This window comes from Dasypus novemcinctus, chromosome 5 (genome assembly GCF_030445035.2).
Source record: "Dasypus novemcinctus isolate mDasNov1 chromosome 5, mDasNov1.1.hap2, whole genome shotgun sequence".
NCBI lineage: Eukaryota > Metazoa > Chordata > Mammalia > Cingulata > Dasypodidae > Dasypus > Dasypus novemcinctus.
This window is the reverse complement of record NC_080677.1, coordinates 34,488,042-34,502,856: the sequence shown is the minus strand read 5'-3', so window position 1 is coordinate 34,502,856 and position 14,815 is coordinate 34,488,042. Positions and strand designations below refer to the sequence as shown.

The window sequence follows — 14,815 nt, the reverse complement described above, 5'->3', positions numbered from 1 at the left end:
CTGTATTGAAAAGTTTTAGATTACTGATTTAATCAATCTCTTTCTTATTGGTCTGTTGAGATCTTCTATTTCTTTGTAGTCAGTGTAGTTAGAGTGTGTGTTTCTAAGAATTTGTCCATTTTATCTAGGTTAAGTAATTTTTGGAATACAATTGTTAATAGCCTTTTGTCATGCTTTTTTGTTTTGTGGAGTCAGTAGTATGTCCCATATAATTTTTTTAGTTATTTGCATCCTTTCTTTTTTCTTTGTCAGTCCATGTAAAGGTTTGTCAGTTTTTCTGATCTTGTCAAAGAACCAACTATTGGTATGGTTGATTCTTTGTGGGTTTTGTTGTTGTTGTTCTCTCATTTATCTCTGCTCTGAACTCACTTTCTGTCTTCTGCTCACTTTGGGTTTAGTTTGCACCTCTTTCATAGTTCCCTCAGGTGTGTGATGTTCAGTCACTAATTTGAGATCTTTTAAAAGCATTTAAAGATATGCATTTCTCTGTCAGCACTGCCTTTTCCTCATCACATAAATGTCAGCAAGTTGTGTTTTCACTTTCATTCTCAAGATATTTCCTAAATTTCCTTGTAATTTCTTTTTTGATACATTGTATCAGTTTTTAATTTGGGCTCAGGTGGAGATCAAGTGCCACACAATGGTAAACAGACCATAATTCATGAGAAAAAATAGTTTTATTATTCATACATCCCAGAGAGAGGGGAAAACAGGATGCACAGTTGGCTTGGATGGAAAGCTTTATATCAATGTTAATATTCTTCCTTGTTCTTAAATGTACATGGATGTGTTAAAAGCATGATCTACACAACCTACTCTCAAGTAAATAGAAAGATATGGGGAAATGTAGCAAAATATTGAAAGTTGGAGTTCTCTGTATAGGGTGGGCATTTTTGCAACTGGCCTTTAAGGTGATTAAAAAATATATATATATATGTATATATATGTGTGTGTGTGTATGTTTTGTTTAATGGCAGAAGAAAGTCCTACAATATGAGGAGTTACGTTAAATATAAATGGGCTTAATTCCCCAGTCAAAAGTCAGAGATTGACAAAATGGAATAAAAAGCATGACCCAGCTATATGCTGTGCACAGGAGATCTTAAATCAGACACAAGTAAGTTTAAAGGGAAAGGATGGTGGAGTGTGACAGCCTCAACATGATGAAGTAAGATATCCCCTGAAGTCTCCCTCAGAATCAGGTAATAAAAGGACAAATTCTACTTGCTTGAACTCTGGAGGGTGATAGAGACGAGAAGGACTATACAAATGCTCAAAATAAGAAAAAGAAAAATAATATCCAAGACCAAGTAGAGATATTCATCACAACTCACCAATCTGGATCAACCCCCCACCCCTTCAGTTTCATGCACTTGGGAATTTCATGCCTGAGTCCTTCCTGTGGATGCACACTATAGAGCCACTCAGATCAGCAAGTTAGAATGTCATGTAGATCCAGGCACAGGGACACAAGTCCACAGAGACCCAGAGCGGAGCAAAAACCACTGAGGAGTGCCACATACAAAAGGGCCCCTGGGGTTAAAAAAAAAAAAAAAGAAGAAGAAAAGAAAGAAAGAAAAGACCATGCCAGAACTGTTGGCAAGCGGTACATACACTTAATCCAGTTTCTGTTGTCTGGACCACCTAAAAGCAAAACTGATTTGCTGGATTGACCCCATCTGGGTCACAGCATAAAAACAACAGATCAAGATTCCCAAAGAAGGAACAGAGAAAGCTTTCTCCTGGAGGTGAAACAATTGTTAAAATTGTACCATATAGTCAGGGCAAGAATGAGATGAAGAAAACCTGAATAAATGGGCTACTCTAAAGGTCCAGAATAAGTTTGACCAAGCACCAAAGAAGAAACTTTCCACAAAGCCAATCAACAATAAAACCCTAGACAAAATGGAGAAACTGACCTTCAGACTTAAAACATCAAAATAATCAGATGCTCAGGCATAAGTGAAAGATTCCAAGCCATACTAAGAAACAGGAAGAATTGAAAGCAGGGTCTCGGATGGATTTTTGTACACTATTGTTTGTTTATAGCAGCATTATTCACAATAGCCAGAAGATGGAAGCAAACCAAATGTCTTAGCAGCAGATACCTGGATAAATAAAAAGTAGTGTGTATATACACACACAATGAAATATACTCAGCCTTAAAAAAGGAATGAAGTTCTGATGCAGCTCCTGTGGATGAACTTAAAAGACCGCATGATAAGTAAAATAAGGTCAACAACAAAGGGATAGCTACCATTATGATTCCACTTACATGAAATACAGAGAATATGTAAACTCATAGAGATAGACAGTAAAGTACAGGTTACTAGGGATGGAGATGGGGAGGGAAAATGGAGAATTACTGCATAATGTTTATAGTATTTGGGGACATGGGGATGGTCTGGTAATGGATGGTAGTGACAGTAGCACGACATTGTGAATTTGTTTAATCTTACTGTATGCTGGGGTAGAGTTGATACAGGAAAGCTCATGTTTTAGATGTTTCCACAATTTAGAAAAGAACAATAAAAAACAGAATGACTAAACTATGGCAATTAAATGCAATCCATCATCCTGGACTGGGACTAAAAATGGAGGAAAAAAGGTCTAAAAGGACATTATTGGAACACATGGAAATACTGGAAAATAAGCTTTTTATCAATGTTAAAATGCTTGAACATGGTAACTGCACTTAAGGTGGTTATTTCTAAATGAATATCTTTGTTCTTAGGAAATATACATCCAAGAATTAAGTATTGAAAGAACAAGATGTATACAACCTGCTCTTAAATGTTTAGAATATGGTGAGTGGGTGGATGGATGGTTGATGGATACATAGATGATAGATGGAATCATGCTGCAAATATGGCAAAATGTTAAATGTTGATGGATCCGGGTATCTTGGTGGGTAGTAGTTTGGAGTCTTCTGTATGGGTTTTTTATTTTATTTCAATAAAAGAGAATGCATCACTCTTCCGGGCCAGGGGAATCAGTTTTCAGTTGTATATGACATTTAAACTGCTCCCTGGAATGATACCACATCACAAGTCCTCTGATGTCTTTGCTATGCCAAGGAGGCATCCAAGGCAACAACAACAGTGCTCAAGGTACCCACAGTAGGTGTGTAACAAACACCAGGGTCCTGTCTACTCCAGTAACCACCTGGGTCTGAGACCAGAGCTCTGAATTACGGTCCTTTGGGCCCTTATAGCATGCTGGCTTTGGCCTTTAGTAACTGGACCTTAAAATAATTGCATGACATATGATCTCCTGTGCTCTACACAATGTCGGCAGAAGTTCATTAGAGCAACTACCCTAATTAGAATGGTTTCAACAGCCAATTGATGGTTCCTTTAATTAATGGCCCAATATGTGTGCCAGTCCCCTTCCTTGCAATGTTGCACCAAGATCAGCACTGCCAAAACTGTCTCTAAACAATGGAAAATAAGAGATTTGGAGTCTAAGGACATGAGTTGGAGCCCTGGCCTGCATAGCAAGTTCTCTGAACAAATCCTTTCCTTCTGAACCTCATTCTTCCTCTGTGTGTATTGTATATATACATACAGTTAATAATACTCAATTAACCTATCTTGAAAGACTGTTGTGGATAGGAAAGAGAGAGAGGTGTTTTATCAGCTGTTAAAACAGTTCCTCCTCACTTCCCCATTCCTACCCATGCCCAGGTTCCATCTTGGAGGTTCCTTACCAAGTGGCATAGAGTAGGAATAATCTGGAGTTTACAGCAAGTACCCAGCAGAGTTGCCACGTTATCTGGCATTTCTGTAAGAGACAAAAATCATAGTCACTGTCAAAAACAAAAACAAAGTCCATGGGAGCAGAGCCAGTCCCTGGATTATATCAGGTGTCTTACCAGAGGGTATTATGTGACATTCAATTTGCCAATGAGGAAGAACTATGCAGACCCAGGGAAAGGGGAATCAGCGTGAAAAAGTAGAACGAACCTGGGATGTGGGGACAAAAGATTTAAGTCCCGTCATTTATGTGGCCTCAGTCTCCTCATTTGACCTAGCATCGCGTTTTACCTATGTCAGAGCACTACCCATATCACCAGTCATTTGGGGGAGAAAAATGCAATGCGGCATAGCAGAAATCCTGAGACCAGCAACTCTCCTGGGCATCCTGGCTCACCACTAGCTCACATCAAGTGCACAGGGCACCAATGGCCGAGGAAGATGGTGCAAACTGTGTGAGGCCAGGGGCTGCACCAAAAAGTTTTTCCTGGGGAAAGGAAATCCAGGTCAATGTTACTCAAAACATTTTAATCACTTCCCAGTGTGAAAGTGATGCACTTCCTACAAGGATCCCAGTTCGCTTTGGCTATCAGCAAGACACCCTTTGAGCCTTAAGAGGCAGAAGAGGAAAAGATCCAACTGCTGAATCATCTGGCTGAGTGAGTGCTTATGAACCCCTGCATTCATTAGCAGCTTTATAAAACATGGCATGCTGTTGAGGCTGCAACCCAGCAGAGTACAATGGACAAGAGCTTGTTCCCAGGGAAGAGTGAAGGCTGAGGCAGGCAATGATCCTACAGAGAACCCCCTAAATTTGCATTAGCATGAAGTGTTATCCTATAGAGTGGGTCCACAATTTTCAACAATTTCTCAGAGAGGCCCTTACCCCAAATCAGGTCTATGAAGATGGAGAGTCAGTGTGGTCTATTGGGAAGACCACAGGGCTGAGAAGGGTATGGACAAAGCCACTTGGACATGTGACATCTCACCTTTCCATGCTGCAGTCTCAGTTTTCAGGATAGTGATTGAGTCCCATGTAATCATCACAATCCCTTATTCTTCAAATACTTTAGTCCCACATTACTCTTTTAGTCTTTCATTATTTGAAGAATGGTGCTGGGCACTGAGAATAGAATGGAAGAACAGCATCTGTGTTCCAGAGCTTTCCATCTAATGCTACCAATTGACTCTGATTTCCTTGAGGGCGAGAATTAGTTTCTCTAACATCAGCACTTGGCAGTACCTAATACAGGCCTGTTAGCTGGTTTCTCAACTGAAATTATTTTGGTTGCTCTTCCATATACTGTTTCTATTTTACAAATGAAGCTCAGGCAGTATGTGGCTTGCTCAAGGTCACAAAGGTGTAGAGAAAGCGTTCCAGAAGACAGGTCAGGTGGTGGGATTGAAGTACTTTACACAAGCATAATAAAACAGAAAACAGGTGTTATTTAGAGAGCCCCTTTTCTGTCCCAGTACAATCCTCAGATTCTACAGAGAAGACTGCTGCCCTAGCAGGAAGAGGTCAGTTGGGAGGGTCGCGGACGGGCGCTGGTGAGAGGGTTCACAGCGGCCCTCCACCCTGACGAATGTCTACGTGAGGTTGCAGTTCAGAGGTGCAAAAGGCCACCTTTGGTTTAGAAATTGGCTGCAAAGAATTTCAGCTGCACTTAAAGCTTATAGTATATTTGAGTACCCAGCTCAGACAGAGCCAGCGAGTTTCACCTCACGTGTCAACCCCTACAACGTCCAACTGCCCGCGTGGAAGGCTGTAGAAAGTTTGAGGCAGCGCCAGGCTCAGGGGAAGAGGACTGTGATGATTCACAACGTCGGCCGTGTGCTCCATTTCTACCAGCCCTCGTCCAGCCTGTTGACTGAATTAATCTAAGAACTGTTTCCAACAAATACTAGGCTGCAAGATGAAAAGGCCTCTCACAGGTGGAGAACTCCTGGCCTGTAGATAAGCCCCTGGCAGAACGCCTGCACTCAGCCTGATGCATAAACCGGTGTTAACAATAGAAGGCCCAAGTGGACTTCTGCAGGGCCCCGTTCAGGGCCTGGTCCTCCCAGTCAACCAGTTTCAATTTTATCCTTGACTTGGAACAGAACATCGAACATATATATTCATGAGCATATAAAGCTGAGGGAGGCATTCTCCCAGTTCAATTCTTTAAAATTTGAGCACTGCTGGGCCTCTGTTCCTGTGCTGAGGTGCTGGGGGGAGCCTGGCCGCACGGGGAGCTCAGTGCGCAGACCCACATACCTTGAAGGGAGGTCGTGGAGACTAGGAGGCGGGCTGCTTCGCTGCATCCTGCCTTTCTGAGAAGGAACTGAAGGCCCAGCTTCCTCCCGAAGGACGGGACCACTCACAAACCACGGGCCCGAGTGGGGAGTTAAGACAGGAGTGGCAGAAAGGAGGCGGGAGGAGGGCGGCCGGTCCTCACTGCTGGGTAGTTACAGGGTGGCCACTGCCCTTGGAGGGCCATTTTGTGATGTGGGTGGGTGGGGTGGGGGTGTTGCGAAGCCACCGGGCCCAGCCCCAGCTCTGCCCCCTGCCAAGTCACCAGGACACTCAGAACGCCCCTGCCCAAGGCGCAACAACACTGCAGGGGGAGTGGGATGATGAGCTTGCCAAGAACGAGAGGACCAGGACCGAAACGCTGGGGAGGGCAGTCACCAAACGATGCAGCTGCTGCTCAGCGCAGCCAGGTCGCAAGTGTAAATCAAGGCTGTATTGTGGGAGATTATTTCCCGTGCTGGTGAAGGAATGTGCCCACAGAGCCCCTAGTGGGAGGGAGGGAGGAAGGCAAAGTGCTCTCCAAGAGAGCAGAGGAGGCTGGTGGTCAGCAGAAAAGCCTCCACGCTAGTCCATGGTTCCTCACAGACTTCACATAAAATTCCTCGGCCCTCCCCATCCCATCCTCCTGGTACTGCTGAAAGACAGGGCCCATCTGTGCCAATCTTCTACAATTATAATCCTCAAGTCCCCAGAAGCATAGAGTAAGGAAAGCATCTCCAACGCAACAGCAGCCATGCTCCTTTTTCCGTTTTCCATACCTGCTAGAGCACTGATCAAGACGTAGGCCGCTGTGAAGAGCTGCTGGTCGCTGACCACGTCCTGCCCCGGACGCCCGCCCTGCACACTATACCCCACCAGCTGCAGGAAGGCCGTGAGGTCCTGCCTCTGCGGGGGCTCCAGCTCCCCCAGCACCGCCACTGGGTCCTCAAGACCGTTGACCACCTCATCAAACTGCAGGGCGAGGGAGAAGAAAAGAGACACAGGAAACAACGTGGGCCTGTGCCCCAGCGCGCACACACCCCTCCCTTGGCTGCAGTGCCAAGCTAAAAGCTTGGTGGGCTGATTCTTTTATGCTCCCTTCCTGGGTCCTGCGGGCCATCACCTATTTCTGGCCCCTGGTACGACCCCTCCAGCCTCCGTCCCTGTCTGGAAAGGTTCTGCCCATTAGGCCCCCATTTCGTCTCCCCTCCTGTGAAGGAATGGATACCTGCATGAGGGTCAGATACTGTCTCCACATGAGGAAGTATAACCCCTGAAGATGAGTACTCTTACAACCTGAGAGCTCAATCTTTACTGGTCGTACCAGGGACCAGAAACAGGTGATGGCCCGCAGGACCCAGGAAGGGAGCTTAAAAGAATCAGCCCACCAAGTTTTCAGCTTGGCACTGCAGCCTTGAGCCACGTTCCCAGCCGGACTCCGTGCAGCCTCACCCACGGCACAGAGCCTGCTCTGGGCAAGGGGCCCTGCTGGCAAAGCTACCCTGGCTACCCTTGGCCCACCCGCTAGTCTGGCCTCCCCACTTGCAGATCTATTTGTATGAAAGCCTGCCTGCCCCTGCCTCCCAGGCGGCTTGTTCCCCAGCATCTGATGGGCAGCTGATGCTCTTTCCACAGGGCGCTGGCCTGACATTTTCCTCTTAGAAGGAGCTATTTTAGGAAGCAAAAGTCAATGGACTTTTCAAAACATCTGTGCTCTCCCTGGGACTAGCAGGCCCTCCCACGAACTCTAAATTCACCAGAATGTATCCCGAGCTGTTGGACTATTTCAACAATTGCCGGTTCAATCACTAGTAACTAAGCACAATCTAGTTTCAAGAGGAAAAAATAATATGAATGCTTTCTTGAAAATCATGAAGCATTAAATCAGAGTTCAAACTCACTACATAGCAGAAAAGCAAAAAAGACAAAAACCATAGTAAAAAATCAGATTTACAGAGCCTCAGACTCCTTATGGGAAGAACACAAAATTTGAGCAAATGGAGGTTGGTAGTTGGTGTGTGTCTCACAGTTTGCACAACTAATAGTTAAGGAACTGGACCTTCCCAGGAAATCCTGCTGCTGCAAAACAGAAAAATAAGAGGGCCCACTTCTCTCTCTCTTCTAAATCTAACAGGTTGACTTTTTTGGCTTTGACACCTATCCATTCTCTTCCTGATGTCAGCCACCTTCCTGCAGATGCTAAGGACCTGGGAATAAGAGAAGGAAGACAAGCTATGGGGTTCAAAGAAGGTGGGAAAATTTTAAACAATTTTATTCTAGTTCAAACTCTTGCTCCGAGAGGTTGAGCCCAGCAACATTTCCAGTACGCCCAGGATGAAGACTGTGCCACAAGATGTCTCTGGTCTTACCACTCTTTCCAGGACCACAAGTAATTCATCATGCACTAGGACTGTTTGGAGGATGTCATTCAAAGCTGTCCGTTGCTGCTCCAGCAGCTCCACAAAGGGATGGAAATTCTTCTCCAAGAGCAGAGTCTCTATGAAAACAACAGAACATAGCCAATGTCGTGAATGCAATGCATGTCTTACAGGAAGGAATAGCAACTCTAACATTTTAAAGCTAATTGTCATCAACTCTTTCCTGGGTATTTCCATCTGCAAAGTCAATAGTGGAGCTTGGAAATAAAGGACATCAAGTTAAACACCTGAATACTTCTCAATAACTAGCCTACACACTAAGGAGGGAGGGTGAGGAGAGGGAAGGGAGAGCTCAGTTTTGTATTTCAGGCATCACTGTCTTCTCTGATGACTCACAAAACATTAATTAAGTCTAATCAATTATTTTCTGGAGAAGTAATTTAGACTTCTTTTTAGCATGATTTCTGAGGAAGTAAATCATCAAGGCTGAATTATTAAACATGAGTCTGTACTTTTACAGTGCTTCCAAACCAAACAAGTATCAAAATACATTATTTTTCATATCCTTTCTTCTAATCCATGATAGATTTTGTATCCTTTAATACTTATTGTACAGTTTTCAAAGGGGCTGGCTCCCTATTTTCATGGCAAATGCAGTTATTCCACTTTTTCCATCCTTTCTGCTATGTAACGTGCACTGTCCACAAGAAGCCTGGGAGCCTCTTCCCTTACAATTCTCTTTTTGCTGTTGTTGTTTAAAGATGGTCAAAAGCCTCCAGTAAATTAGTGGGGATTAAAAAACAAAACAAAATGATAAAACAAGGCTTTCACATGTAGAGGTGCACACTGATATGCCCATATGCCATATCTGTTGGCAGCAAATTCCAGCAGTTACGGAATGGCCCAAGAGAAGAACACATACCGTCATTAATTGGCATATTTAAAACCTCTCCTAAAAGCACAAATTAGACCTTTCCCAGCCCCAGTCCTGAAGAGAAGAAAGGCCCTAGGTCTCAGATGTGAGGGCACGAAGGCCAGGCCAGCCCCCCACCCACTCCTAGCAAGCCCCAGCCCGCCCCCCGCCCACTCCAGCCCAGGCTGGCAGAGTGAACGGTGAGAAAGGACCTGCTAGGAAAGCTGGGCCCACCCACCTTCTCTTCAATTCCCTGCAGTGCAGGTCAAGGCTGCAGGACGGCTGCCACAGCTCTAGCCCATGCCATCGTTTAAGTGGCAGCTAAAAATCACACTCAGTTAACATCTCGAGGAAGGCAGGGCGGGGGCCCACAGCCACTCCTTCCAACAAGACATTTTTGCTCAAGGAACAACAGCATCTTCTGGTTTGGGCCCCACTGAAGTCCTCTTGACCAGTCACTTTCCTTACCCTCAAAGCTAGAGCATACTCAGCTGTTCCAAACTCTTTTTACAGAGCTCCTACCTGGGTATTTCTCTCTCCTTTTCCTTACCCATCTCCTATTCTCTTCCTATCCACTGCACTCCCCTACCTACCGGGGAAAAACAAACAAACGTTTTGAAACACAAGATACTGTGGGGAGCAAAAGGTAGGGCTGCAGGCCACAGGCACATCACCAGTCCTACCCCTTCCTCCTCTTCAGATGCCGAAGCTCCACATGTCTTCATGCCACGTAGCTAAAGAGCCCCCAAGAGAACATTCTGCAAAGCTGTCAAAATGTTGCTTGTCTTGGCAATGAAGCCTGGAATATGATGAAACAGATGCAAAGCTCGGCTTCTCTGTCCTCGCTGCTAACTAGCTATTCTTAGCAGTCAGCGGGTCTTCTGTGGTTAAATGAAAACGGCCAGGCCCCTGGCTCCTTTGCTCCTCGGCCCCCTCCGCTTGCCCCATTAGGGGTCTTCTCCCCACCCTCTCCTCAAAATATGGTGTCCTAGGCCTCAGAGTCCCTGTCATCCCAACCAAGATAAATCCTGCTGAGTGGGCGAGGACTCTCAGAGGCTACAGCTTCTGTTTCGAAATGTTTCTGGGGGGATTCGCTGAGGAGGCACTTCTCCTGAAGGCCACATCACCTCTAGGGGTACAGTGCTTGATCAGCCATGGCTATGGGTTGAATCGTGTCCCCCAAAAAGATGAAGGTTCCAGTCCTAACACCCATGAATGTGACCTTATTTGGAAATCGGGGCTTTGAAGATACGATTAGTTAATATAAGGTCCACCCTAATCCAGTTGGGCTGGTGTCATTATTTTAAAAAGGGGGTGGGAGTTGGACACACATATAGTCCACCACGCGAGAACAAGTCCACCTGAAGATGGAGGCAGATGAGGGTGATGCGCCTACAAGCAAGGAATGCCATGGATCACTGGCAAATGACCAGGTGCTCGGAAGAGAGGGGGAAGGATTCTTCTCTACAGGTTTCAGAGAGAGCATGGCCCTACTGACACCTTCATCTTGGAATTCTGGCCTTCAGCAATCTCAGGATACGAATACAGCCATCGGCTCACCACACCCCACCCTGCCAGCAATACCTTGTTTTAAAACGCTTAATGGCCCATCCGGGAAAGATGTCCCATGCTTGGCATCTGGCCAGTCCATAAAGGCAAACTCTCTAAATACCCTGGGGTCCAAGTAGACAGGGTCCTTTCTCCTGTCCTGTTCAAAGCCACCACACTTCCCTTGTAGGAGGCAGAATTCTGAAATGCAGGGGGAAAAAAAGCAAGGCATAGAATCAGCCCCAGCCTTTCGATCACATCTTTTACCCTCTATAACCCAACTCAGAGTGGGAGAGGAGACATAGCCAGCCCCTCCCCAGGAAAAGGCTTTTCCCACATACTTTACGGTATTTGTACAAAAAACCCAGCCACTTCCTACAAATATACAGGAGATGTGGTTGTTAAAGTTCTTAGGAGGCGTGGTTGTTCTTAAAGTTCTCTGGTTGTTCTTAAAGTGCACTCTGATGCACAAGTGGTAATGTGATGATGTTTTTAAAAGGAGTCTTAACATTTCTTCCTTAATAAATGGAATAATGCACAGCAATGGAAAATGAACTATTGATTTCAGCAATTGTATGAATGAATCATGAATATTACACTGTCAAAAAAAACAAACACAAGAATACATTCTATACGGATCTATATGAAGTTCAAAACAGATAAAACTCATCTTTAGAAGCCTTATCTTTTAGAGATAATGAAATATTTATAAATGAACATTATGCCTGGGATTTGCTTCAAAATAATCTGAGAGTTTAAAAGAAGACTTTGGCAAGTCAGACCAAAAAATCACATCACTTATTTTGAAAAGAGATCAGGCAGTTTCAGATTTCTCCATAGCAACATTCAACATACGAGAATAATGGTGCAACATCTCTAAGATCCTCAAGGAAAGAGTGTTGAGCTAAGGTTTTATATCCAGCTAAACTGTATATCATCCGTAAAAGTTATAGGCAAACAGTTTTTAAATGTAATAATTATGGAAGTATTTTCCCATGAAGCCTTCTTGAGGAAATTAATACAATGAACTGCAGTCAGTCAAGATGACTAGGAAAAATATTGTAAAAGGGCTGCCTTGAGAACTGAATATATTTAAATGCATAAATATGGGAGGTTAGGGTAAATAGTATGTAAGTGTTATATTCCTCAACCATGTGGGAGAAAAATCCAGGAGAGAGAAGAGAATGGTAAAGTTATGGATGAAGCATGAACTGATCTAGCTATTGTAGCTGCAGGGTGGGTACATGGGAGTTTAATGATATTATTATCTCAACTTTGGTACATGTATGAAATTTTCCATATTAAGTTTTTTTTTAAATAATAAAAAGGATTTCTTTAAATACTTCTGTATTTGAATATCCACTTAAGGTATCTTTGTTTTGGGTAAAAGAAAAATATGACAATTATGTCCTTGCTAAGCAAAAACAATGCCGGCTCATGAATTAGGGTTCTCTTTTCATTTCTATTACTTAAGCAAGGATTATCACATAAAATTGTGACTGAGATTGGAATTTGCATGAACCATGGGAGGCACAGATAACAGCCCATATTATTCATTTGCTTGGGGGCACTAAAGAAGTCTCATGAAGGGAAGCGGACTTGGCCCAGTGGTTAGGGCGTCCGTCTACCACATGGGAGGTCTGCGGTTCAAACCCTGGGCCTCCTTGATCCGTGTGGAGCTGGCCCACATGCAGTGCTGATGCGTGCAAGGAGTGCCGTGCCACGCAGGGGTGTCCCCGCGTAGGGGAGCCCCACGCGCAAGGAGTGCGCCCCGTAAGGAGAGCCGCCCAGCACGAAAGGAAGTGCAGCCTGCCCAGGAATGGCGCAGCCCACACAGAGAGCTGACACAACAAGATGACGCAACAAAAAGAAATACAGATTCCCGTGCCACTGACAACAACAGAAGCGGACAAAAACAACAACACACAGCAAATGGACACAGAGAACAGACAACTGGGGGGGGGGGGGGAGGAGGGGAGAGAAATAAATTAAAAAAATAAATCTAAAAAGAAAAGAAGGCTCATGAAGATGGATGTCTGTCTAAAGACAAATGAAACAATCCACTTATTCATTCACCAGATAAACACCCCCTGGGCATCCAGGGCGCCAGGCACTCAGCACTGGTGGAGAGGGTTAGAGGCTCCCAGGCAATGACTTCGCTCACTATCCTTCCAGCTGCGTCACAGTGCGCGCCCTCATCACCTGGAGCATCAGCTAAAGGATGACACCCCTATTTCCAACCAAGAGTCCTGCAGCTTTATGGCAGGTGAAAGGCATAAGTCCCTAACCCAAATCATTTCCTTAGGCTTTTCTCCTTTTTCTTAAATGCATAGAGGTGGGGGGAACCTGGAAGAAAGATTTGAAATGCCTGTTTCCTTCAATTGAAGCACAGAAATAAGGGGGAAAAATAGTCATTGTTTTTCTTCTGTTTGTTAAAAAATAAGTCACAGGAGCAGATGTAGCTCAGTGGTTACACATCTGCTTCCCATGTATGAGGGAAAGCTGAGAGTTAATCTGTGCAGAATTGGTAAAAGGTTGTTTGTAAATATTTGGAAATGAATAGAAATGGTGAAAGCATATCATACAGTTTATAACTAGCAGAACTATTACATGAGTATGACAGTGGTTGAAAGGCAAAGTCTAAGGACATGTATATTATGAGAAGGAAAGCTAAAAAACATAACATGGGACTGTATAACAGTGAAACCTCATGTGAAATATGAATATGGGTAATATTGCATATGTAAGACTGTTTTCCTTTGAAACTGAACAAATATGTTAATGTTACATGATGTTAACATTGGGGGGGGGGGAAGCTAAAAAACTCCAAAATATTATGCTAAGTGAAAGAAACCAGACACAAAGTACTACATATTTTATGATTCTATTTATATAAAATGTAAATATAAATCAATTTATAAAGGTAGAATTAGATAGTGGTTATGTAGAGCTGGGGCAAGACAGAGGGATTATGAGGTGAATGCTAAGGGGTGTAGAGTTTTCTTTTTGGAGTTATGAAATTGTTCTATAATTTTAGTGGCAATGAATTTTAGTGGCAATGACACTGAGATTATACTAAAAGCCATTGATTGTAAACTTCGGATAGACTGTATGGTATGTGAATATATTGCAATAAAAATGCTTTTTAAAAAGTGGTATATATATACAATGGAATAGTATTCACCTGTAAAAGGGAATAAAGTTCTGATGCATGCTATGACATGGATGAACCCTGAAGACACCAAGTTGAATGAAGTAAGCCAGACACAAAAAGACAAATACTGTATTACCTCGCTGATGTGAAATACCTAGAATAAGCAAATTCATAGATACAGATAACAGATTACATGTTACCAGGGGCCACAGGGTGAGAGGAAGGCAGAGTTATTGCTTAATGATTGCAGAGTTTATGTTTGAGGTGTGGAAAAGTTGGGTGTAATAAATATTGGATGCATGTTATGCATGATTATTTTGTAAGCTCACAACTTCTCTAAAAACACACACATACACATAAAATGAGATGCCATGTCATAGCTACAAGGATGGCTATTATTAAAACAAACCAAATAAACCTGGAAATAGGTGTTCGAGAAGACACAGAGAAATTGGAACTTTAGTTTATTGTTGGGGGAAATGTCAAATGATACAGCCACTGTGGAAAGCAAAATGGCCCTTCCTCAAAGAGTTAAATATAGAATCAGCACAAGACCCAGAAATTCTACTTCTAGGTATATCCTCAAAGTAAGTGAACAGAGGGTCTCAAACAGACACTTGTACAGCAGTGTTTCTAGCAGCATTATTCACAACAGCCAAAAAGTGTCCAGCAGCAGGTAAATGGATAAGCAAAATGTAGTATGTACACAGAGGAGTACTGTTTGGCCATAAGAAAGAATGACATTCTGAGACATGCTGCAACGTGGAGAACCTGAAACACTATGCTAAGTGA

General features: G+C 43.7%; 1 protein-coding gene across 1 annotated transcript in view; it reads right to left on the bottom strand.

Moving 5' to 3' along the window:
* The window catches only part of GSDME (gasdermin E), a 62,129-nt gene that overhangs the window by 8,438 nt on the left and 38,876 nt on the right, over positions 1–14,815 (bottom strand). The window contains exons 6-9 of the mRNA XM_004447553.2: positions 10,906–11,070; positions 8,400–8,527; positions 6,810–7,002; positions 3,710–3,783 (exon numbers count right to left, since the gene is read on the bottom strand). Of these exons, the coding sequence (XP_004447610.2) occupies positions 3,710–3,783; positions 6,810–7,002; positions 8,400–8,527; positions 10,906–11,070 (560 nt within the window). The remainder of the gene's footprint in view (positions 1–3,709; positions 3,784–6,809; positions 7,003–8,399; positions 8,528–10,905; positions 11,071–14,815) is intronic.